At 36.9% G+C, this 24,100-nt stretch overlaps 1 protein-coding gene across 10 annotated transcripts; it reads left to right on the forward strand.

Annotated features, from left to right (window-relative positions):
* The first annotated feature begins 1,693 nt into the window (after positions 1 to 1,693).
* Positions 1,694 to 22,700, forward strand: LOC116168309 (proton channel OtopLc). Of its 10 annotated transcripts, none has more exons than XM_031484055.1 (15): positions 1,696 to 1,919; positions 2,144 to 2,571; positions 9,897 to 10,055; positions 10,111 to 10,241; positions 17,083 to 17,470; positions 17,712 to 17,777; positions 18,247 to 18,517; positions 18,625 to 18,785; positions 18,836 to 19,001; positions 19,069 to 19,287; positions 19,373 to 19,582; positions 19,635 to 19,893; positions 19,941 to 20,222; positions 20,297 to 20,510; positions 20,555 to 22,700. In XM_031484055.1, the coding sequence occupies exons 2-15, from the start codon at positions 2,518 to 2,520 to the stop codon at positions 20,861 to 20,863; spliced, it is 2,889 nt and encodes a 962-aa protein (XP_031339915.1). In that variant the 5' UTR covers positions 1,696 to 1,919; positions 2,144 to 2,517; the 3' UTR covers positions 20,864 to 22,700. The 10 variants fall into 10 exon arrangements, with proteins under 10 accessions (XP_031339923.1, XP_031339921.1, XP_031339915.1 ...); XM_031484057.1 differs by having other exon boundaries at positions 1,697 to 1,919; positions 20,330 to 20,510; XM_031484056.1 differs by lacking the exon at positions 1,696 to 1,919 and adding an exon at positions 2,021 to 2,094.
* The last annotated feature ends 1,400 nt before the right edge of the window (positions 22,701 to 24,100 follow it).

Here is a 24,100-nt window from a genome sequence, read left to right on the forward strand (position 1 = left end):
ACGGGCGTTCAAAAATGAGTTGCTGTCAAGTCGCCTTTGGAAGTTTAAGGTATGATTTCCCATGTAAACAAAAATTCCAAAGGTGACTCGACAGCAACTCATTTTTGATCGCGTGGTACTAGAACAATCGATGTATATTTATGTCCAAGGTACACTCTTAAAAATTGTATAATTAGGTGGTTTTTTAGTCAAAACGCAGTAGAAAACTATCGTTATGTGGCACAAATATATATCACATTCACATTTATCTGTAAAAATGTGTGGTTCTTTTATATTAAAATGGAGCTCTAAATTGACCAATTTACCCAACATCGTAGCTGTTAATATAACAAAGAACCTTATCGTAAAGCGTAAAAAATTGGCACCCTGAAAAGTCTGAAAAACTATAATTTGGTCTATATTAATGTTGTGGCTATCAGCAACCCATCTGAAAGCTCTAATGAGAAGTAGGTAGTTAAGACAGAAGAATAAAACCATAATGTACCTTCATTGAAATTCAATATACAGGTACGTACCTATCACAATGTACTGAAGTCGCGTTCCATTGCAATTTATCCGTTTTCGTAAAAATTACACCCAAAGCATAAACTATGATTGGATATAATGCAAAATCGATTGACATACACATTAAGTTGCAGAAATCATACAAAACTGGTGTTTGAGGTACAAGGTATTATAATAGTTTTACCCTCACTCCAAGGTTGGTATTTGGTCGATTGACATTTGGCCAAGAAGCATATAGTAGCAGTCAAAGTTAGAATAAGCTTCTGTACTATTATGTTATTTATGAGACACTAGCATCATTTCCAGAGAAAATGAACTATTGATTAAATTCAGTCATGCAAGACGAAAAATGACAGCAAATTTCACTTGTCGGTAGTCTTACATTACCCTTTGTATTTGAGGCGCGTTTGATATTTCAAATTTTTGCCCTTTGTCTATAAAAAGCCTCCCGTAAACATAATAAATAAGAACATTGCGTAGCCCGATCCTAAGATTCTTTATTTTTATAGCCGTACACGTAGAAATTACTAACATAAATGCCCTCAGAGGGGATGCTCTGCACTACGCCCTCGACCATGTGTGCACTAAACGTCATATCTCCCTCCAAATTCGCAAGATGATGGAATTACGTCCAGCACACGACTGATCTATAACTTCGCTCACCCAACGTGGGGCACTTAAACGCTTAGGGCGAAACCCCTAAACCGAGTGTGTTAAAATTTTAATGAACCCGTGGAGGGGATTGCACCAAAGATTAACCGAAGGTGGAAAAAGCAAAGAACGGAAGCCTTTCACGTTTACCCTTTGCGGTTATCGGAAAATGATCTTGAAGTTTACACATATAAAATTACCGAACTGTCCATTTCTAATGTAATTAAAGCTGCGCATTCGAGTTTGAACGATTCCGAGGACGAGAGCGAATAACTTTTCGTCATACTTGAGGGATGCGTGAAGTATTGATCTCTGGTCCTTAGTCACGCAATGGAAAAGGCAACAATCAAAAATCGGCCCGAATGCCGGGACCGGATGACAATATTTTCGTGTATTACTAGTCGGTTAATACAAGAAATGCCTATTGCCAGCACTGTACCATTTTAGTAAAAGTATTTGGGGGTGTTTTCTCGAAAGGGATCCGTCCCTTTATAACACAAGTCACGTGGTGGGAAGAGTAGGGGGGACCAAAACAGAAGGAACTGACGCATTGCATCGTATTCGGTATGGATAGCTAGTGCATAAACAACAAAAATATTCTCTTAGTGACGGTAGATTTGTAGTGTATTTTTCGCAAGTATTATTATTATTAAGTAGTGAGTAATTTTCGAAATTTTTACACAAACGTGTGATACAAACAAATCGTGACAATAAGGGGGATGATTATTGAAGGTTTGGATATTTCCTTCCCTTAAAATGGTCGTGTAAGTATCCCGAATTTATTATTTTTAATTGATCTAGAGCGACTGGTTGTTTACGTGTATGTTTATTGGTTCAGTTTCGATCGGCGTCCATAGCGTCGCGATGCCTTTGTTTGTCAAGGAACAGGTGATTTGTGCGGTAGGGCGGAGGGGTTGTTAACTTACTTATTTTCAAAGGGTACGTTTTGTTGCGACGTTCGACTAATGGAATTCTCGATTGTTTTCAGGTTCCGTCTTGACTTCCGCATGATGGAGCTTTAAATATAAAAATAGAATTCATCGCCTTTGTATAATAAACGTCACGTTCCTGTAGGGGTATTGAAAGCTAAATGTCATCCATATACAAAAGGGAGAATAAAAGGTTTATATAAAACAAAGGGATGCGGTGGTGGTAGACTGCTCGACGCTTTTGTAAGACAGTGGCGCCTCCCCGACGTCGGACGGCACAAACTCGAAACGCGACCAGCAACATGTATTTATAACGATTACTCCTCTTGACCGATATTAACGTTTTTATTTACCAAAAATACAAATAAAGTGAAATGGGGGTGATGAATTAAAACTCCCTCAACATGTCCAATCCTCAAGGTATTTCAAGATAATGAGTAACGAAAACGGACGATTCCAAAAAACGGTCAAATGCAGAGTTAAACTTGTAAGTTCACTTGTATTTACTTTAATCTGCATGTTGGACATTAAAATTTTGTGTATCTGACAATCAGGAATGATGATAACGTAAATTAGGTCAAGCGAGCTTAATTGTGTCAAAGGTAGCGGTAGAAGCACAACGGTGCGTAATGATTCGTTTAAAAATGGGGTGAATTCTTCAGGTCATCGGGTATATTTACAATTTCTGCAGTAATATGTAGGAAAGCAGAGCACATAACCAGCAGAAGCGCAGTAGTAATCTGACAGTGACGGTCGCGAGTTCTTCGACCTAATCTCTGCAGACTAGTTATAGGCACGCACTTTTGTTATTTTCCTTTTCATTCCTTTCAAGCATTGTGCGTTTCCGGTATTTTGTTCTACGCCCATCTCATTGGCACGATCAGACTTCCGGTACAAAGTTGTTCTTTTCATTTCTACAATTCTTGATATGTGCCGAAACAAAAAGAGGCGCATTTCTTAAGTTGTAGGTGAGTTGATTATGTTATAAATTATGGTTAGTAGTTTTAACGGCATCTGCTCGAGGGTGCGCAGGTGCTATTAATACGTTCCATTATAATTTATTTTCAAAATTATGTCCCAGTTTTGTTTGCGTGGTGCTTATTTTTAGGTTCTTACTGGATGGGGAAATTCTCCAGGCGCTTCCTGTTAGCGCTTTTGTAATTTATCGAAACTAATATATAAACGTTTTGACATCCTCCGGTATGAAATTATATCAAAATCTTTGGGATCGATTTCAGTCGTCGCACAAGTCCTCCAAGCAGATTGCTACTCTTTTAACTTCAAACTGAACGTCACGGATTTAAGCAAATGTTCAGGAAATCGTATGCGAAATTCCTTTTCTGGTATTACTTTATGCTTGAGCTTGATATATCAAACACTTAGGTAAAGCAAAACCATTACCACGTGGGTATTGCCACTTTGAAGTCAATACGTTTATAATCTGAGCGTGGATGGACTGGCAATATTGAGGGCACATTTTGGTCAGCAAACAATTCTTGTAGATCACTGTTTGGGAATCGACCAATCGAGTTTAGTCTTTTTCAAAGAAGATTGGTGCATAAATAAGGATTCAGATCCATTTTGGGTAATGATGTCAAAGTTAATTTTTTATAGTTGCACATCTGGAACCCATAAGCTTTAACATGGTGGAAATCCGAAGTCGATACGAGGCCTTTTGGTACATAAATAACGATTTTGACATCTTTTGGGTAAAAATATTTTGGTCTCCAAATCATCAAGCAATCGAGTTTGATGGTTTGCCCAAGAAAATTGATGCATGGGTAAATACTAATTTTGAGATCTTTTGGTTTCTATTTTAAATCATTTAGAGTTTAGTTTCCAACAAAATTGGTGCATAAATAACGATTTTCTGGCGGAGGGCTATATTATATTTAGGAAAGGAAGTTCTCTTGCTTTGCATACCACCACAAAATCGTCCGCATTTTTTACACAGCACGAAGAAAAAATTATGACGTCTGACCTTCCGTAATCCGGCCTTCTTCTACAAAACTACCCCACCTTACAGCATGATTGTATCTAATTTTAACACCCCTACCTCTTTGAATCTGAAGAGAGAAAATCTATCAGAAGTAAATACACAAGAGCTCTTGTACAGATAAAGCGCACTTTTTTTGTGACGCCCCCCCCCCCTGGATTTCGGTGCCCAAGACGACCGCCTTGGTAGCCTCACCCGCGCGACTGCTTTGGGGGGGCTATTTACACATAAACATTTTTAAAGGCCGCTTGCATACATTCAAAATATACGCTATATAATGCAAGAAGAATCAAGCCCTTAGAGAAACTCTCCGAAATATTGCATTTTCCCTTTGTAAGTACCTTCCTCCAATATTTTCGAGATTCACAATTAAGTTTTTACATCGACAGTAGATGTGCCTCGTTTAGATGATCATTCCGCCCTTTGAGAGTACCCTCCTCTCACACTCCGTTCTGCAGATATTTGGACTCAAAGTTTTGACGTCATCAATAGATATATCTCGTCTTTATTTATAAGTACACTCTTCCGACACTTCGTTTTGAAGATATTAGCTTCGACTTCTCCAATAGATATGTGTCGTACAGACGACTCATTTTGCCTTTGAGTACTTTCTTCCTTCAAACCGTTTTCGAGATATTGGCTCTTAAAGCAATTGCTGAGATCTCCACCGCATAATAATAGTGTGTTTTTTTCAAAACTGCGTTAAAAATGGCATTAAGCGAAATCATTCACATTCCACAGTTACACTCGTCGCGCCTACAACAAACCTACTACATACTACCATATTCCACAGTTGATTAGTCGCCTTTTACGACACGCAGTGACCTCTGCGATAGGGGTATTCTTTCCCGCCCCTACATGGGAAAAATGTGAGAATGCAAGAGCAAAAAAAAACGAAGATTTCCATTAAAACGGATCCATTCATACTAACTTGTACCTATCGCATAAGTTTTGAATCCTCCTCGATCCCTTATCGTGATCGGTTGTAATTTCGGATATTTCGAGGGGATTGTCGGAGAGAGTACTCACAAAGGCAAAATGAATCGTCTGGATGAGACATATCTATTGGTGAAGTTGATGCGAATATGAAATCGAAGAATTGGAAGAGGGTACTCATAAAAGGCAAGTAGAACGTCTGTAGTATCGAAGTATTATTATGTCAAAACTTGCAAATATCTGCAGAACGGGGAGTCGGAGGAGGTTACGCTCAAAGGGTGAAAAGATCTTCTAGACGAGACACATTTACCGGCGATGCGAAAACTCGAGCGAAAATTTAATTGTGTGTAGTCAGTTCTCTTTGCTTTATTTTCCAAATTAAGAGTGCCCCGCCGCTTCTCCTCCGAATCCATAACTATACAGTTTCTGTTACTAATAAAATGTTATGCCATAAGAGCTATAAGAGCACCCTGCGTTTTCTCTTTAAATTTAACAGAATGCTTCTCAAGGCAAACCATGATTCAACAACAATTTCATATATTTACTCTTTATACCGCCGTATGAGGCAAATTTCCTCGAAAATTTCCCGGGACTTTTTGTGGGCGCACATTCCAGACATTCCACGCGAAATCCAATCTCAAAAATTGGTAAGATTTTTTTTCTGTAAGAGAATTTGGTTTATTGGAAATTGAAAATGATGCTGTTAACTCCATTAAATGTGTCAGTCTATAGTCTAGACTCCTAGACGTTAGTTACGTGGAAAAAATTTTGGTGTACGGTTTCCTTTATAGTTAGTTATAAAAAAAACGCTCATATCATTGAATATAATTTATGATACCTTGTTGACCCATCGCATTTTTGGAAAAAATCTGACAACAAAGTGAAGGACTTCCAAAAAATAAATTATCCTTAACCTGTACCTCAAATAATTCTTTGTACGAATACAATTGTGTGAAAAAGTGTCATCGCAGGCAGCAAAAATAATCGTTGAGGAAAGTACAAGGCTAATTGCTTTTTTTTTCATCAAACTAACGAGCAATAAGTTGCTTTGAAAAGATTGTAATTACTGTTTCTACACACGTCTAATTAAATTACAGTACTAACAAATGTGTTAAAAATGGATGCGTTTCCTTCACTGTTCATTGCACGTTTTCTAATACCATCACGTCAAAATACATACACAGACTCACCAAAACTCTTCCTGTTTAATTTGCATTTATTTATAGAAACACCGTGTACATAGCACAAAATCCTAATTAAAAAATATTAAAAATTTGTGTACTGTGCGACTCTTGAGAAGAACGGACGAATCCGCTAATTGGTAATGTAACATTGTATTGTTTTGATTTGGTTTTGGCGTTTGGGACATTAAGAGATAATTAGTTAATTTTCGCTCGGTTATACTCATCGCATTAAATATAAATTTTATTACGCCAATCTTGTCTGGGATGCAATTTCCCGTTTGTCGTCCGCTCAAGGCGTTCCTCCAGCCACCAACTATTATAGATGGTAATTTATATTAGTCTTGCGTCCCCTTTTACACATTTCTCGCGCTTTCAATTCAGAATGGGGGGTTTGCAGTAGTGCATAAATTACTTTTTTTGGTCCAATCAACGATAGTTTTTAAAAATGTTCAGTGGTACATTCCCCAATTTGCTTGATCCACTTTCTTTCGCAAAGAGTGTGGATATTTTGGAACTGAAAGGACATGGGGACATAAGAAAATTCTATATTTGTAAAGTCGAAGATGCAAATATCTATTAAATTCTAGAGAAAGTTGAAGATCTTTGGGAGTTATTATTCAACTGGCCTGCGTAGAAAATTGCCTATTAAATGTTTGATTAAAAGTTTCTAGTCATCAAACTCGACTGATTGTAATTTGTATTTCGGTTTGATTAATTCCTCATCCTGTAGGATCATCGATAGGTTGTTCTTCTTCAACGATTAGCAATACCGATCTCACATATGCCAATGTGATACTTTTATCTTGATAAATGTTGACTTATATTAATTAACACCTCTATCATATATTTTAATTTTTTTTATTCCGGGAAATCATTTGATCTCATCTTGAATACCTATATCAAAAATTTCTATCTCAGCATCTCTAAAATTGACTAGTGTGAACTTGGCCCCCCAACTTTAGAAAGCAATAATTTTCGTGATTGAAATCGATTGCGCTTCGTTTGCGCACGTTTGCGCACAATTGCATTTTGTTTGCGCGCTTCCGGTTTCAAAATTACGAAGGAATCAAATTTGGGGGGGCCAACTTCACAACTGCCCCCCAAGTTTACAATTTTGACATTTTTTGTCTTGTGATCGTTTGCGCTTCGTTTGCGCATGTTTGCGCTACCAATACCTTCGTTTGCGCCCCCTTCGTTTTTGAGTTATTCCAAATACAAAATTCCATACTGGCCCCCCATTTTTCAAATTTGCCATTTTTTTCCATTTGATCGTTTGCGCTTCGTTTGCGCACTGCCGGTTTCAAAATTACGAAGGAATCAAATTCGGGGGGGCCAACTTCACGACTGCCCCCAAAGTTTACAAATTTCACTTTTTTTTTTCTTGTGATCGTTTGAGCTTCGTTTGCGCATGTTTGCGCTCCCAATATATCCTTACATTCTATTCTGTATGAAGAGGGTCTGACAAGCCTGAGTAGCCCACCTCCGGGGTCCCTGTAGTCACGATGTCAGAGGAATGAAACACGATGACTTTTTAGCGCATTTTACAACTAAGTTAGGTGCGCTGTTGCAGCCACTTCCTCTGTCCGTCCGCCTGTCCGTCTGTCCGAGGCCTTAACTACTCATACAGTTTCCAAGATATTCGTTCTTTTTGCATTCGCTAGCATATGGCTCTGGCACCTGATCAAAAAAATATTTTGACGATGCGCAGGCTGCGCAATATCAACTTCTTATTTATTAATATTTTGTTGAAAATCTAATACAATACTTCTACATAAGATCATAACATTATCGCAATAGTAAACATTAAATGTTGCACATTGCGCCAACTCGCAATGCACATTATAATTATACGTAAGCGCAAACACACAAAAAAAAAAAAAAAATGTCAAATTTGTAAACTTGGGGGGCAGTTGTGAAGTTGGCCCCCCCCCGAATTTGATTCCTTCGTAATTTTGAAACCGGCAGCGCGCAAACAAAATGCAATTGTGCGCAAACTTGCGCAAACGAAGCGCAATCGTTTTCAATCACGAAAATTATTGCTTTCTAAAGTTGGGGGGCCAAGTTCACACAGGTCTAAAACTGTCATTACGCTTCTCTAATAAGGAAGGCAAGTAAATTTGAAAATTATGTCATGGCCGACTGATTGATAAATGTCGCGTTATAGTTTACCTTTACGGTATAGTTTTGCGGTAATAAAGTACCTCTTTAGTACCTACTAATAAACGAAAGTAACTTTATTTTTTATAATGTCTGAATGAATACCTATTCATTTGCATGTTTAAATTTGTTATAATTCGTGGCCCAACCTCTTGTTTTTTTGGGAGTTTGATTTACTTAGTTACCTACCACCACTGTCTCTGGGCTTTTGGTATCCTAAAAAAATGTTTATCTTTAAAAGTCTTCTTGTTTGTCTGATGGATAATAAATTTTTCAAAACTGTGTAAGCAGTTAGGTCGTAGATAACTAATTTCAATATTGCCAATCCATAAATGACAATATTTTCAAAATAGCATTTGAACTCTTTCTAAATTCATAAAAGAACAGCAAAGAAAAATTTAGCGTCACCAATACCTGGTTCAATACCACCTACCACCTCGAAGACTATACCTAGACCTCAGCACAAGACTCTGACAATAATATCGTCAGGGGCCAAATTGCCTATATTTTAATCATCAGATATCCTCAAGGCAACTCAGTAACAGCAAAACTACGCCTCAAACTACGGGTCAGTAAAACGCACAAACGCAACACGAAGAATTGACCTGGAGGAGCTTAAAAACAACCCCAATAGGTAATAAATTCGCTAAAAATGTTGTTGAGAGAACGTCCAAACACATCATGTACATTTGATTCATTTTCGATGATTACAATTCGCCTAAAATGTTAAGTTAAAAAGTTGTTTTGTTCGCTGATGATGACAGCTTTGCTGTTGAAACACGTTTTGGTTTATTGGGTGTTTTTGTTTTACTTCAATTAGTAATGAAAGTGTGGAATTTTTCCCAAAAATTGCGAACCTTGAACGACGCTTATGAGAAGAATTGTGGCGGAGAAGAATTACATGTGATCGACGAATTGTAGTCGAAGAATGTTTTTAAATCCAAGGGGGTGAATCTCCTCAAGAAAAATGGTAAATTTAAAGTAAAGGGCCACCGCTGCATTTCACAGATCCACGTGCGTTAAGAATAAAATGGAATACCCGACAATTATATTAGCTAAGGGCCAATATTGCATTGCATCGGTTTCTCGTGCCGGATACCATTTTACCTTTGAGGTTTGCTGCAATAATAATAATGGGTGGGATTTCGAAATCTGCTCCCAAAAAAGACTTACATTATAAACCCACTCGAAAATGCATTGCATTATGTACACATTCAAGTGTTCTAGAACGATAATGAAGTATTAACTTGAGCGCATTTTATGTAAAAATCAAGTCAGCAATTCAATATGCTGGTAGTTATAAAAATTATGTGCAAGTAAACTTCTTAGGCGTTAATTACCCAATTATGTACAGGACTTTTCCGGGTTAATTACCAAATTAGAATAGTTTTGGGAATCGTCCAATTTTCGAATCGTGCTGCAGTTGCGAAAGTTTATTTACGCATACCCTCTATATTAAGTGTTCAAGCTTCGAAACTAGAAAAAATAAACAATCTTACACAGATGGACGTCAATTACGAATCTCGTTTTTCATTTCAGTATAAAGTATCCAGTATGCAACGGTGCCCTTACATCCATGAGATGAAAGAGAGGCTCCTTGGGGAGCAGATACCGATGGAACCGTTAACAAAAAGCATTCCACAACCACCACCGCCTCTTAGTACAATGGACCAACAACCTGTCGGTACCGTAGTAAAGGTATTTATTTATCTTTAACCAACATCAATAGAAATACAATAGTGCCGTTTAATAGTTAAACTCCGATGGGTACGGATCACACACATCACCCGCACATATCCGAAATGATCGTACACCTTTGGTGCCTCGAGAACCCGAAGATGAATATCGTTGCATCGAGAGGACGTTCTATCCAAAAAATGCGAAGTAAGTATTGGATTCTCTCTTTTAATTATCGTAAAATGTTTGTCTTTGCCAATGTTTTTATTGCTTTACGATGATGCACGAGTTAATTCAATAAACAATTCTGAGAGCCAAATCAATCATCGTCACGTCAAGCGTAATTTCAAATATTTGGATCTACTTACAAATAATTAAATATTTTTATTTGCGCACCCCGTACCCAGAAATTTTTGCTCTCAAATTTTGTTGGAGAATGTAAAAATGAAAGACTTTTATAGATAGACAAACTTGATTTGACAAAATGTTGTTAAATGTTTATATTGCTTATAATTGGAGATCCAAATATTTGCTACCGCCGTTTAGTACAAAATTTGCTTCAAAATTAAAGGCGCTTGTACTATACCATAGTGTAATATTCTTTACACTAAGCTACTATTTAACATTAAAACAGGATCCCCAGAAAGGTAGAGTACATGTTGTAGCATAAATACCACAATAGACGTATTTTGAAGTACCTACTTTGTGAGAGAGCTAAGTTCAATCAAAGAGTAATGTGCCCCCTCTACCTTTGGTTTGTAACTCTTAAAATCAAAACATAAAGTTACTAATGAACTCTACCGAAAACGGAAATTAATTAAATTAATTGGAAACGAAACGATTCCTATTTTCTCGAATTACGCATGAGAAAGCTGCTTTGTTTTCTTTTTCTTTGTGAGACTGACAATAAATTATACTGTTAAAATTAATTAAATAATAAATAGAACAAGGAACATTAGTACCTATAAATTAGATAGATCTCCTGTATCCCCGACCGATTTTGACGTGATGTCTTTAAGAAACTGGTGGCGTAAACCATCTATGCCAAGGCTTGGTCCAACAGGAAAGAAATTATTACCCTTTTGAACTTCGTGTTTTAGTATAGTGAGTAGCGGTCCAGAGATCCATCTGAAGGATCCGGGAGCGAAAGATCACGCGATGGGTGCTTAGCGGTGAGTGAGTGCAGCGTGTTTTTGTCAAAAGGAGCTTAAAATTCTTGTAGCACCTTTCAGTTTAAAATCTGCGATTTTAGCCTCGCCTTGACTTTTTAGTGACTGTTTATTTTACGTGTGGCTTTTCCCTAGTTCTCCATCGGTTCGATTCCAGGTTCTTTTTTATTTTTGGGGCAACGTTGTCTGTTTATGAGCCTCCCATGTTAAAACATTTGTAGAAGAATAGGATCAGTTCTTCACAAGCTATAAAATAATTGTCCTGAATCCTTTTGTTTATCGTTGCTCCTAATTAATTTGATCTTTCATGGTATTCTAATTAAAGGTCTGTACGAAAGGAACTGTTTTCTACCAACTACTGCCCTTCTTTCTGTCCTTTTATCGTGTCGGAGAATTTTGAATGAATGCCAGGCGGTCTTTAAATGCTTGTGTGTAAAGACGCTTTCCTTTATAACCCAACCATTTACTAAGCTATTTCGGATTTAAAAAAATGCGCTTTATCTGCACAAGACTTATGCATAATTTATACTTGGTTAATGTACGAAGAACTTGTAGCTTTAAAGATAATTCGGTTTATAAGAAAAACTTTGCATTTTCTATAGCGTCAGTCAAAATTACTACTTACTTATTGAAGTTCTTCGTATGTTACCCATCAAAAAGTCGTACAATTACACATAGAATTAAAAATTGCATTCAATTACAGGGGGTTCCATAGAAAATATACCTTTTTAGAGCTCTACTTTGTGAACGCACCGTGTATAATTCAAAATATTTTTAAAATGTGGAGAATATTCAACCATATCATACGCACGGGCAAAATATGCAAAGGCATTGTTTCGATGCTCAATAAGAAAATTTGTTATGACCACGCACCAACAGATGCCAAACTCGCTTTTTTTTACAATTTCGCTGAGAAAAAAATTCGTTATAACGGGGTAGGTTCATTTGAATCAAAGATCTAGTTGTCCGTCGATTGTTGAGAACCCTGATTTGTAGTAAAACATTTGAGATTTATACTATTCATGTGTATCTTGGGAGTACTTCTGTGCAAAGCAGTACAATTCCACTTATACAGTGTGTAATTTAAAAAAAGCCGCAAGTTGTAGCGCCTAGATTTTGTCTGAATTTAATGCAACAAAAAACATTTAATGTCTGAAGAAATACTACAAAACTACCATAATTAAAATGTTTTAAATTATTACTTTCGGATGCTACTGTTTACTTAAATTTTTTAAATTGCATGATTATATTTTTTTAATGGAATTTGATAGAATTTGTCGCTCAAATTCAGTGATTAATATCCAAGTTACTTTTGATTGGAATTTTTTACGCACAAAACTAAAGGAGCTAATTTTTCAAAATTTTGTAGCATGCCATGGAAACAATCATCTTTACGCATCAAGTGTAACAGAAATGGTGAGAGATTTTATAGCATGCCATGGAAACAATCTTTTAATAGCTATCCGTAGCTGGTTAATAGTTTTCCCCGTGACTTTTTTTCTGTTCCCTCGCTTGAAAGCTCCTTTGAAAGATCATCGTTTTGGAGAAGGTCAAAGAGGTTTGCACTAAGGCTCAAGGAGATTCTTTGTTTCTTATTTATAGAGATATTTCTTTGAAATTTTAACTACAGATGCTTCTAGTAAAGTCAAGCACATTGTACATCGAAATTCTTATTCAATGATATTGTAAAAATCAGATGGGCGCATGCGCACACTACGCAATGTCAACTTTCTTATTTAAGTATAAAGATTTTTTGAATTTTAACCAAAGATTCTTCTAGTAAAGGCAAACATATCGCATACTTTAAATCTCAGGTGTGTGTATGCGCAAACTGCGCAGTCCTATGTTTCTTATAAGAATATTTATGCCATAACGCATTTCCCGTTGTACACATAAATTATAGTCTGTTTGACTTTTCGGGAAGTACTGATCAATTCATGGAAAATGCGCTAAAGTTAGACTAAATAATATGTAGAAATAGGGGATGACAACAGGGTAAAATTCTGGATAGAGTGAATAATAAGAACTAATTTCGTACATTTAAACTATGTACTGTAGGTACCAAATATTTGAAAAACCCTTTTTAAACCCTAAGGGGACTGATTACTTCACTTTAATGTGGTGTATTGCAACGAGATCGTAAGGAGCACATTATAATATATGGAAATTTTTTTTTAAAGAAAATCGGTGAAATTGTAGGATGTAGGAAAGAAACGAGTATGATGAACGTAGTGCGGGGGTTATAGGTTTCAACCTTGCATTTTGTGATAACTTTATGAAACTTTCAGAGGCTGTTCTAGACACCCTAAGGTTCAATTTCAGCTATGCCGCCACCCCCGCAACTCCGGACGGCACTTGCTATAGCGGGTTTCTTAAGCGCAAAGTAGCATTTCAAATACCCGCCCATAAAATGAGTCAAAATGTATATCCAGGGTTTGTTTTGTACTTTCTTACATCTAGGAAGGTTGAAGGGAATTGTCAATCCCTTCAAACTTCCTAGATGTAAGAAAATACAAAAGAAACCCTGGACATACATTTTTGACCCATTTTATGGGCGGGTATTGAAATGCTACCTTGCGCTTAAGAAACCCGCTATAGCAAGTGCCGTCCGGGTTGCGGGGGTGGCGGCATAACTGAAATTGAACCTTAGGGTGTCTAGAGCATCCTCTGAAAGTTTCATAAATCACAAAATGCAAGGTTGAAACCTATTTTGGCTCTTAACCCCTGCACTAACGGGATTCAAACACCTTTGTTTTAAATAAAGAATCGAATCGTTTCACTTCCGCACATTTTTACCCCAGAAATGATCCCGCGCCACATCTAATCTATGAAACAAAGTGCAGGCCACCTCGTTTTGTGTATTTTAGTTCACGGGTCCCACGTTGTAGGGGTTGTAGTTCTAGTAGTAATCATAGCACCCTTATTATCTACTGGTAAAGAATCATCGTACCAGTTTAGTCCTCTCTTTTGCGTTGGCAGTTTTCCGAAACATAAGGTTTACTTCCAGGATTCTGAAAACGGTTCCCGTTTTTTTTCCCCGTTGTGTGGTTCTATTCGATTCGATTGCAGAGCAATTTCAAATGAAATATACGGGTAGAGTGCGTGAAAAGGAATCGTCGACCATTTGGCTTGAAATATGTGAGAAACGTGCCCTTTTTAATAAAGTCGATTCTTTTATCACCGATTGTCCATAGATATGATAATTCCCAAATTGCCCGGATTAAATTTGTATAAGTAAAATAAAAGAATAAAAAACGACTGAGAGATTCATCATTCGCCACTTTAGGAGCGTCTTAAATGGTCCTTTCATCTTGAATGGTATCTGAGACGTTTATAAGATGAGATTAAAGCGATTTATGGCGTGGGATCACTTTGTCGAATTTTTTTTGGTCTTTACTATGCGTGTGTACATAAAGGAATTTGTTTGGTGCTGAAAGATTGATAAGTTGTTGAGCGAGCCTTCGAATTAGTTTTAGAACAGTTTTCAGCCTCTCTGGTAGCTAACGCCCTCGCTCGAAGTGGGGGTTGCATCGGGAGATCAATATTATGTTACACTACCCGGCATTCCTAACAGAACATATGACTAATAACCCTTTATTTTTTATAAATTAATTTTTCGCGCGTTGGATGAAATGGCTTAGATGATTGATGCTGAGGGTCGTCGATTTTGGGCCAAAATTCGTTGTCACTGTGCGAAATGGTCTGATCGAGGTTGAGCGACTTTGATTGAATTTCAAAGATAATTAAGCAAATATTAATTACAAACACAATGCTTAAACGGTGGGCACCTACTTCATCTTTTGAAGAGGTCATCTGAGGTAACTGGGTCGAATCCCGGGACCAGCTCTTATAAACCTCCAATCGGAGCTTTCGCGCTTTTCACGTGACGATCCTGCAGCATCCCTTCTCTTCTGAAACGATCCTGTAAGCTTTTCACCATAGTATCTCCCCGAACAAGCGGAAAGGTTTTCGTTGAATAGATGTGAAATACACGGATCTGTTAAAATACGTACCTACCCCCTTCTTACGTAGAAAAAAATCCATTTTTTTAAATTAGTTCATCAGTACTTAGCGCAATGTGAATACTCGTTAACTAATAATAAGTTAAGGTGATAATAAATTTCCGGCCTAAAACATCGAGATGCGCGGGTATGTGATTGGTACAACGAATTTATACGTAATCCTTTAAAAAAGAATTTAACAAAATGGTGGGTGGTGGTGAAGTCAAGGTCGCAACGGTCGAGGTGGAGGCATCGGTCGACAATATGGCGACTCTTCCGGTTTCGCGGGCCCACGGTGGTGGTGGCGGTGGTGGAAACGACACCACCGCCGAAAAGAATAACACCACTAATAAAGAGATGGAACTTAAACGGGTGCAGCCGAAACCCGACAAAAGGTATATTGTCCCTTTTGTGTTACTTTTAAATAGTTCTTTATACGCTTAAACCGTACATCCGGGCATTGTAGATTCATTTTGTGAAACGTATCTGTTACTTTGTCTGCTATTAAATGCGGTGCCAATCGTTAGTGACAAAGGAAATATTTCAAAATTTCCATTTGTCCGCGTGTAGTGTAACCGGAAGGTTTTCCAAAACTTTAGTCAAGAAAATGATCCAAATTGGTACTTATACTACAAAATCCAAAATTCTTAGATACGTGCCTATGCCTACATTGCTATAAAAGGAAGATACATCAAGAGAAACGACAAACTGTAATCCATTTCCACTTAAAGTATTTACCTACTCTTGAAATTTAATTTAGTCTACTGTCTCCGTTCCAGATTTTAATTTACAATTGCAAAATTGTCAATATTTGCATACAAATTTAATTCTTGCTTTGCATTTCCCTGTAGCTTCAAGAAAAAAGTAATACAAAAAGATTAATTGGTTTATCTGTGGATTTTTCAGACTGGAGTGTGTGTTCAAATTTCTTATTAAATGACGGATTTCAGTATATTGATGCAAGTGCAATTAATCAAATTATTCTTTCTGTAGAAAGGTATCTATGTATATAAAATAATTTATCTTGTAAATTGGGAACATTCGAAATACACTTGAAATGCAATTATGAGATGGCTTTTCAAAAAAATTGAAAGAATTTGAATTATTGACTGTATGTTTTAAGAGTTTTGAAGCTATTTAAGTGTTTCCTGAAGGTTAGCTTTTCTAAGCTCATATGCACACAAACAGTGTAATTAATTGAGTCTTCGTTTTCTGTCTGAGACGAATAATTGAGCTCTTGCAGAATTAGAAAAAAACATGTGGTGCGGCATGCACGCTGCTTCCACGGTCATGGGTCTTCACTTCTGACCCCACATATCAGTAACACAGTTTTCCTATACCTACTTCTTAATTTATTTCTTATTGAATATTGTATGAAGATTTTAGCTTCCAACTAAGTATCTATGTAAGCCCATTTCTAAAAAAGACGTAATAATATGGCTTGTTTTAGTTAATTCTTTCCGACCGCCTCATTCGAGGCCTCACTTGAATCCTATATGCAAATTCCTCGGCAAATTCTTTCATCAGCTAGTATAGCAAAAGGCGGTCGAGTTTTGTTTGAAATAAGTAAAGCAATAAATGCATGTTAATTAAATTATTCTTGACCTACTCTATCTTATGTAAACAAGCAAGATGCGATAATCAAACACTTCTTGGAATAAAAAACTTATTTTTAACCAAGCTGTTAAGCTTCCTCCGAAATGAAAGTCTTAATATAATTTCGCCACTTGCTCTGACCTATACCCTAAATTTAAATTGTATTTATAGAAACAACTAACACTAAAAAGTTTTACAGTAGTGAAACGCATTCAACTATAGCTAACATGTAACTGTTCTGGAGTGCGCCATATTTATTTGTACTGTTTTGTTTGCTTTTAGGACGTCACTCTTCATTATAATGAGCTTCGTATACGCGAAGCTCTTGATAGTAGTTTGCATAGCGTACGTAATATCCGATGTAGTAACTCACAGCATTCCATTATATTATTATGAAGGTTTCTTCACGTATTTGTACGGAATGAGCATATTCTTCCTGCTGTACGTATTCTGCTTCCTGTTGCAAGAGAGTACGTGCTGCTCAGGCGAGAAAAAGGAGAAAGTTAAAAAGATATCGAAGGAGAAAGTTAAGGAAAAAGAGAAGGAGAAAAAGAAGGAGGAGAAGCAGAAGAAAAAGGAGGAAAAGGAAAAAAAGAAGAAAGAAATGGAGGAGAAAAAGAAAGAGAAAGATAAGGATAAAGATAAAAAAAAGGATAAAAAACAAGAGAAGGTAAGATTTACTTTGCGTACATTTTTTAACACCATACGCACCTATGTTGTAACTTTTCAATAATAGCTGAGGCATATTAACAATAACATACTCGAATGGAAGGGTGGTTTCAGTTTTAGGGGCTTACATTCCTTTGATTTTGATTATTTTGTTTTACTTTGTTTGTTCTATGTATAACTTTTAATTTTATTAATTTAGTTTAAGTTACTTTTGTGTTGTTGAGCTTGTTGTGCGTGTATAGAGGGAGGTGTTTCCCCGTAAGATGAGGGATGTGGTTCAACAGAGATCGACAACGCCCATCCCCCAGGTGAGCGAAGGTTGGTTGCTATTTTACCTTTCCTTCACTAATAAAATTTGTTTTTCTACATTACGTTCTTAGTTCATCACATGAAATCATTGACATATCAGACATGCACGTAATGGAAAGACTAATTTTCTTTGCGCTATTAACTGCTTTAAATTGAATGTGTCGCATTCAATTTAAGATGCTTCAAAACCATGGTGCAGGAAACACAGGATGCTTTTCACATTTTTTTTTTTAGTTTGTTTATTTAAGTTGATTAGCACAACAGTCTAACCTAAATCATAAATTGGTTGCTTCAGCAAAAACACTGCGTTTGGTAAATTGGTGTTACAATGTACCATCCTGTGCTTTCAAAATTTTCTCTAATCCCACCAAAAATTAATACACGCACAAACATGGCGCACCTTTTCACACTTATTTTTCTCTATCATTTGCTTCCTTCTTATTTGGTTATTTCGTTTTGCGGGGGTAGAGCACGTACCGTCGGAACTCCGAAGGGGTTGTTGACGTTGGGGTCTCAGGGGTTCCCGTCCCCGTCGCGGAGATTGGCGCGCAACTCTCATCTGACCCTCCTGTTATCCAGCAGGAACAGCAACCTCCACCTCAACAGCAACCTCCGCCGCCACCTCCTCCCGCTGCCGATATTGAGGCCGGCCCTATCGTCGCTAAAGTTACTCGCAAACGCAAAACCACGCAAAACGATCAGAGTCACGGCAGTTTTTTCTTAAGAATTGGTGCTATCGGTAAGTTAAATGTAAGTCTGTTTGACTAATTCAAAAAACTGCCGATTTTGTGATGGTGCGCACGCCTTATTATTTTTGTTATGATCTAATGATACAATCCTTTACAGCCTTTGGTCTGGGTACTATGATTTACAATGGTTTGGAATTTGGAACATTTTTCGAAATACCCTTTACGCCTCCTTGTTACATGATTCTTCGCGGTGTGAACCCCGTTTTGCAAATGATCTTTACCTTCATGCAAATGTACTTTATCTTCATGAACTCTCGAGTAGGTGATCTCACTCAATTGTCCATCGTAACTATTTTTCACGTTTTCAGCTAAACATCCACAGATTTAAAGTGATAGCGCGGTTTGGGCTTATGCACGTAGTCGCCACCAACATTTGCGTTTGGATCAGAACGGTGGTCATCGAGTACTTAAAGGAAATCACAATCTACCATAAGAATATGAACGCTACAGCAGTGCAAGAAGGAATTTTAGCAGGTAATCTTGTACAATCGAGGAATTATTTGGTTGTCAACACTGTAAATAACAAGCACGCAAATTACAGAAAGTGTTCGCTTGCAAACTATTCGTAACGCAAATGGTGTGCTTGGTACTCATCTCGCTGTTCCCGACATAATTCCCACAACCATTGTCGCTGCATCGACCGCCGCGACAATGTCTTCCAGTTCATTTGTAAAGAATTTAACAACCACGACGATAAGCACTGTTTCAACAACTCTTCGTACGACTACAGCAATGCCTACTATCCCTACCACACTCAAGCGTGAGTTACTTGCTTTACTCTTGCATGCGATCACTCTTTCTAACTAGTGATTTTGATTCACTTACTAACCATAGTTCTCTCTAAGGGATATTTACAACCACTGCCAAAACGTTACCTCCGGTGCTTTGGAAAATGACTAAAACTAACAGTTCAGCTTTAGTTACATCCACAACCGCGGCTATTACTAACGCTACAGCTAGACCATGGAAATTCCCTACGACTCCAACTCCCACACCGTTTAAAAACCTATTCGCTTACAAAAATCCCAATCACTACGACAGTAACGTGGTTAATGGTACGCTTTTAACGCTCATCGAGGACTACTCCCTATAAGTGTGCAATTTTAGTTGTAGATGACGCGGCAAATGTCATCAATGGGTCTAACGCCGTTGACGTGGGTTTTATGCAGGCTTTGGTATCCTATTTCAATGTTACCAACTCGACCGAGAACGCAACGGTCGATCCTCTAAGTTGTGGCCGGGTGAATATAATGGGCACGATCGTACAGGAATCGGCTCCGTATCTGTTTCCATTCATTATTGAATACTCACTGATTGGCGCTGCTGTAATCTACGTAATGTGGAAGCACATAGGCAGAAATCCTAGGTGAGGCCCAATCGTAAACAACTCAATTTCACTTGGGGCTGTTTCAGGTATGTAACGGAAGAGGACTTGGAGCATCGCTTGGAGGTGATGCTGTCACGTAGAGCGGTTGCGATGGCCCATGCTCAACACGGCCGCGTGGATTGCGTGGGAGCGTCCAAGGGTCTCTTTTTTGGTCTACTAATGCTAGTCGCGTCTTTGATATGTTTAATACTTTTCTTCGTATTAATCCGCCATCCTGACTTGGATCTCCTTGCCATTTATCTAGCGGACGTCTCCCACTGCGTCCTAATGGTGCTGAGCATCTTCGCGATATTCATCGGGTTCATCAGGTGAGTACTACGCAAAAGCTTGCTCGCAACATTCATCCTTCATTTTCATCCACGCTTTCACTTCTTGGGCATAGAACAAGTCTCATGCCTTCGGACCTTAATTCTAGGGTGCAGGCGCTTAAATTCAAAGTCGAAGAGCAAAGCGATCTCAATGACATCCTTTTACGCGTATCTGCATTTGGTTTGTTCCTGTATGCAGTTTTTAGCGTAATTGCTGGCTCACTAAATGCGTTCACCAAACAGCCCAATTTGCTCGTAATGATCACCGGATTGCTCTCTATATTACAGGTTGGTCTAATTCAGATAATACGCCGATTTAACACTTGTTTTAGGTAATATTGCAATTGTTATTCATTGCTGACGTGTCACGTCGTCGCGTTCATCTTCCTGAGCACGATCGCTCAAAACCGGGACGTCAAATAGTCACCTTTTTACTGATTTGCAACGTTACAATGTGGATAATATACACGTTCGAAACCAAAAAGGTCGTAGAAAATCCGGTTCAATTAGAATTTTATGGGTTTTTGGCGTGGGCCATCGTACAGCGTATTACATTACCGTTATGCATTTTTCACAGATTTCATTCCGCAGTTACATTAGCCGAAATTTGGAAGATGAGCTATAAAGCTCGACTGGAATAGATTCGCGCAATAGTAATATTGTTAAAAATTTGGCACAGAAAGATAAGACTACACGTACACTTTTGTCCATTGTTTTAACTTTACAAATATAAGTCTGATATTATTGCTCATTAGAAATTCTACTTAAAACATATACATACGCATATATATTTATATTGTTTTTGTTTAGAACAAAATCGTTTATTTATTATAACGCATTTAATCCTTAAGCTGCTAATAACGAACGTTCCAAATCATATAACCACTAATTTATGGTATTATTTCTATCCAAATGGCACATATTCGAGTTAATTTTATACCCTAACTTAGTGGTATACTTCTGAAAATGTTGGGCACACTTTCGCATGTACTAAAACATTAGGGATTAAATGAGATGCATATCGATTTCACAGTACGTAACGCGTTTAGCAACTCGAAATTAACAAAATTAGCGATAACGGGCGACGAGATTTGTGATGACCGAAGTACAAAAAGACTCGTTCCTACCCCATAAAGAGATGATGCCCAGTTTATTTGTGCCAAATCAAAATTGACTCACAGGCGTACTATGTAATCGACTCACTGTACCATTATTGTATATTTTCTTGTAAATATTTTCACATATCGATATAAGATTTATAAATATATGTACTATTTATTTTTGTTTTTAACAACAGATATCCACTGTTAGGAATGTCACGCGCAAAAGTTGTAGCTTTAGATTTCAATTCAGAATGTTTTTTACATAAGAGTATAAGTGATTTACATTTACAATAAGATTACCCATCCATAAATGTTCAAGAGTATAAATTAGTCGAAACGTATAGGTATATACAACCATAATCATTGTTAATTAAATACAGTGTTTGATATATGTGAGATAGTGTATAGTAGATCGCTTTATAATTTCAGAGAGATATTTTTCGTCCATGTCACCAGATCACTTAACGACGCGCGTTTCTACCATTTCAAAATCATCCAGCACAAAGTTTAAACACCACCACACACATGGTAACATGGACGCCATCTACCAATTTCTTTATTTAACAACAAAGCTATTGCTTTAATGAAATTTATCACACACACACATTTACGTAGTTGAAACAATTTCCCATTTCTACTTTTATACTATAGGAACTAAAGATCATTTAAAATAGACCTTAGGTGTTGAAATAACGTACTGGGTGTAATATATGTGGACCATTAAGTAATAAACCAATTACTTTTGGTACTTTTACAAATTTAACAGAATTTTGTAACTTAAGATATAAATGCGTTGTGCAAAAACGCGCACAACGCATTTTGTCAAATAAAAATTGTGATTGCGTTACCAAAAGATTATTATAACGTAAGCATTGTAAGGTATAAATAATTTTTTTGTGCATTATGTGTCTGTGGATGTGTTAAAGTTTCTATAAGAAAAAACAAATATGTCATGTTGCAGATTTAGAAATCTGATGGAGTCATATAGTCATATATATGTATATATTTTATTTATTGATTACCTTTGTAGTATTCTGACATTTTTTTTTATAGAATGAGGAAAACTAAACGTATCTACGTATTGCATTGTAGTTTACAAATTTATGCTGAAATGTCCAAATAACATTGATAATCTTTAACATACCTACTTATGTAGTATGTGGGCTTAAAAATCGTACTCAACACTGCCGTTTCTCTAAATGTTAGACGTTTATCTAAAATAATAAGAAAGTTCTTAAAATATTACTATGACGTGTACCATTAATTTTTCGAGTATTTTTCTGTAAACATTTTTCTTATATTTGATATTTAAGCAAGTTATGTGTACTATTTCTGTAATAAACGTAATAAACGAGTAGTTATACAATAAATATTATTATATTGTTTTCATGTTATCTAAACCCAGCCTGTTGTTTTGAACTCTCCTTCTGCAGGTGTCTTCTACTACTTAGATGTCAACGAAGCAAGTTTTACCATATTGTAAAACATCAATTTAATGATACAATTGTACAATTTACTGAGAGGATAATTTCAAATTATTCTTCGGCATTCATGTAAAAAGCTTTGTGTGTTCTTAACAGCAAAATCCACTCAGAACCGCCATTTTAGCAAGGGGTGGAACGGCAATGTCCGAAAAAAAACAGGCAGTACCTACCCATCATACTAAAAATTGGGCGTAATGCAATAAAGCTTTTTAAGCAGTATACCGATACCGTATAACATATATAATTGTAGTTCAAGAAACGTTTTACTAACGCGATATGATACCAATGGATCAAGTTGGCGTACCCTACTCCACACATGCATAGATTTCACATAGGTACGGGGCGGCTACCGTTTGGTTATCACAGGCATGTTAAAAATTAAAATGAACATTTTATTTTCAACAATTTTGTAATCTGCCAGGGTTGAGGGTTGCGTAGATAACTGGTCAATTGCATTTAGTCCGTCGTGCAAATAAGTTACACGGTTTGATCTCGTACAATCTCTTACAACGCCTAATTCGATAATTAAATACTCTCCCGTAAAATCTTGTTCTGTGTGAAATTCAAAACAATTATTGAAGATTTGCACATTTACTTTAACCAAAGAGTAACACTCTTTGCTTTAACCTCCATATTTTCCATATGCCTCTTCCTTATTCCTCGCGCGGCGAAGCAATTTCATCAAAAAGGGTAAATGTAAACATTAATTAAAAATTACAGTCTATTCAAATATACAACAACAACTACATCCTAACGATTTCTTTTGCGAGGTTTTTGGCAACAAGTAGTTTTTAATTAAAAAGACCCTTTAAACTCTCAATTTGTTTATTGTCAAGCTTCCCTATGTTCATTATTTAAGGATCAACGCCGAAAGTTGCCCAAGCGACGATGAGGTCCTGGAAAATGCATAACGAAAGTTGACTTGACCATACTGCAGCAACAGTAACTGTTTATCTACTGATTTAGACATTACCTTTTTATGAGTACTGTGGGTAATGTTTGGTTGAATACACTTCTATATAAAGATTCAATACTTAAGCCTATTATTTAAAAAAAAAATTGAGTAGTTAGATAAGAACACAATTTACACTATTTGAAGCTACATTAATAGGTACAATTTATTAAGATAAAGTGTACAACGAACAACGACAAAATTTTGATAAATTATAGTATATTAAGTATGGAGAACGGTAAGGGATTTTTACCGTTCGAAGACAATTGTTTGGAGGAGGAGCAAAGCGACGACTCCAATTATTGTCTGAGAACGGTAACCCTTAACGTTCGACGTACG

The sequence above is a fragment of the Photinus pyralis genome, unplaced genomic scaffold (assembly GCF_008802855.1).
Source record: "Photinus pyralis isolate 1611_PpyrPB1 unplaced genomic scaffold, Ppyr1.3 Ppyr1.4_LG4, whole genome shotgun sequence".
NCBI classification, from domain to species: domain Eukaryota; kingdom Metazoa; phylum Arthropoda; class Insecta; order Coleoptera; family Lampyridae; genus Photinus; species Photinus pyralis.

Excerpts from the sequence above, each read along its gene's own strand:
- LOC116168309 (XM_031484055.1), top strand. The coding sequence starts at position 2,518 with ATGAGTAACGAAAACGGACGATTCCAAAAAACGGTCAAATGCAGAGTT. Across the intron at positions 17,471-17,711 it reads AGGATAAAAAACAAGAGAAG|AGGGAGGTGTTTCCCCGTAA; the intron begins GTAAGATTTACT and ends GTGCGTGTATAG. Across the intron at positions 19,002-19,068 it reads GCAAGAAGGAATTTTAGCAG|AAAGTGTTCGCTTGCAAACT; the intron begins GTAATCTTGTAC and ends CGCAAATTACAG.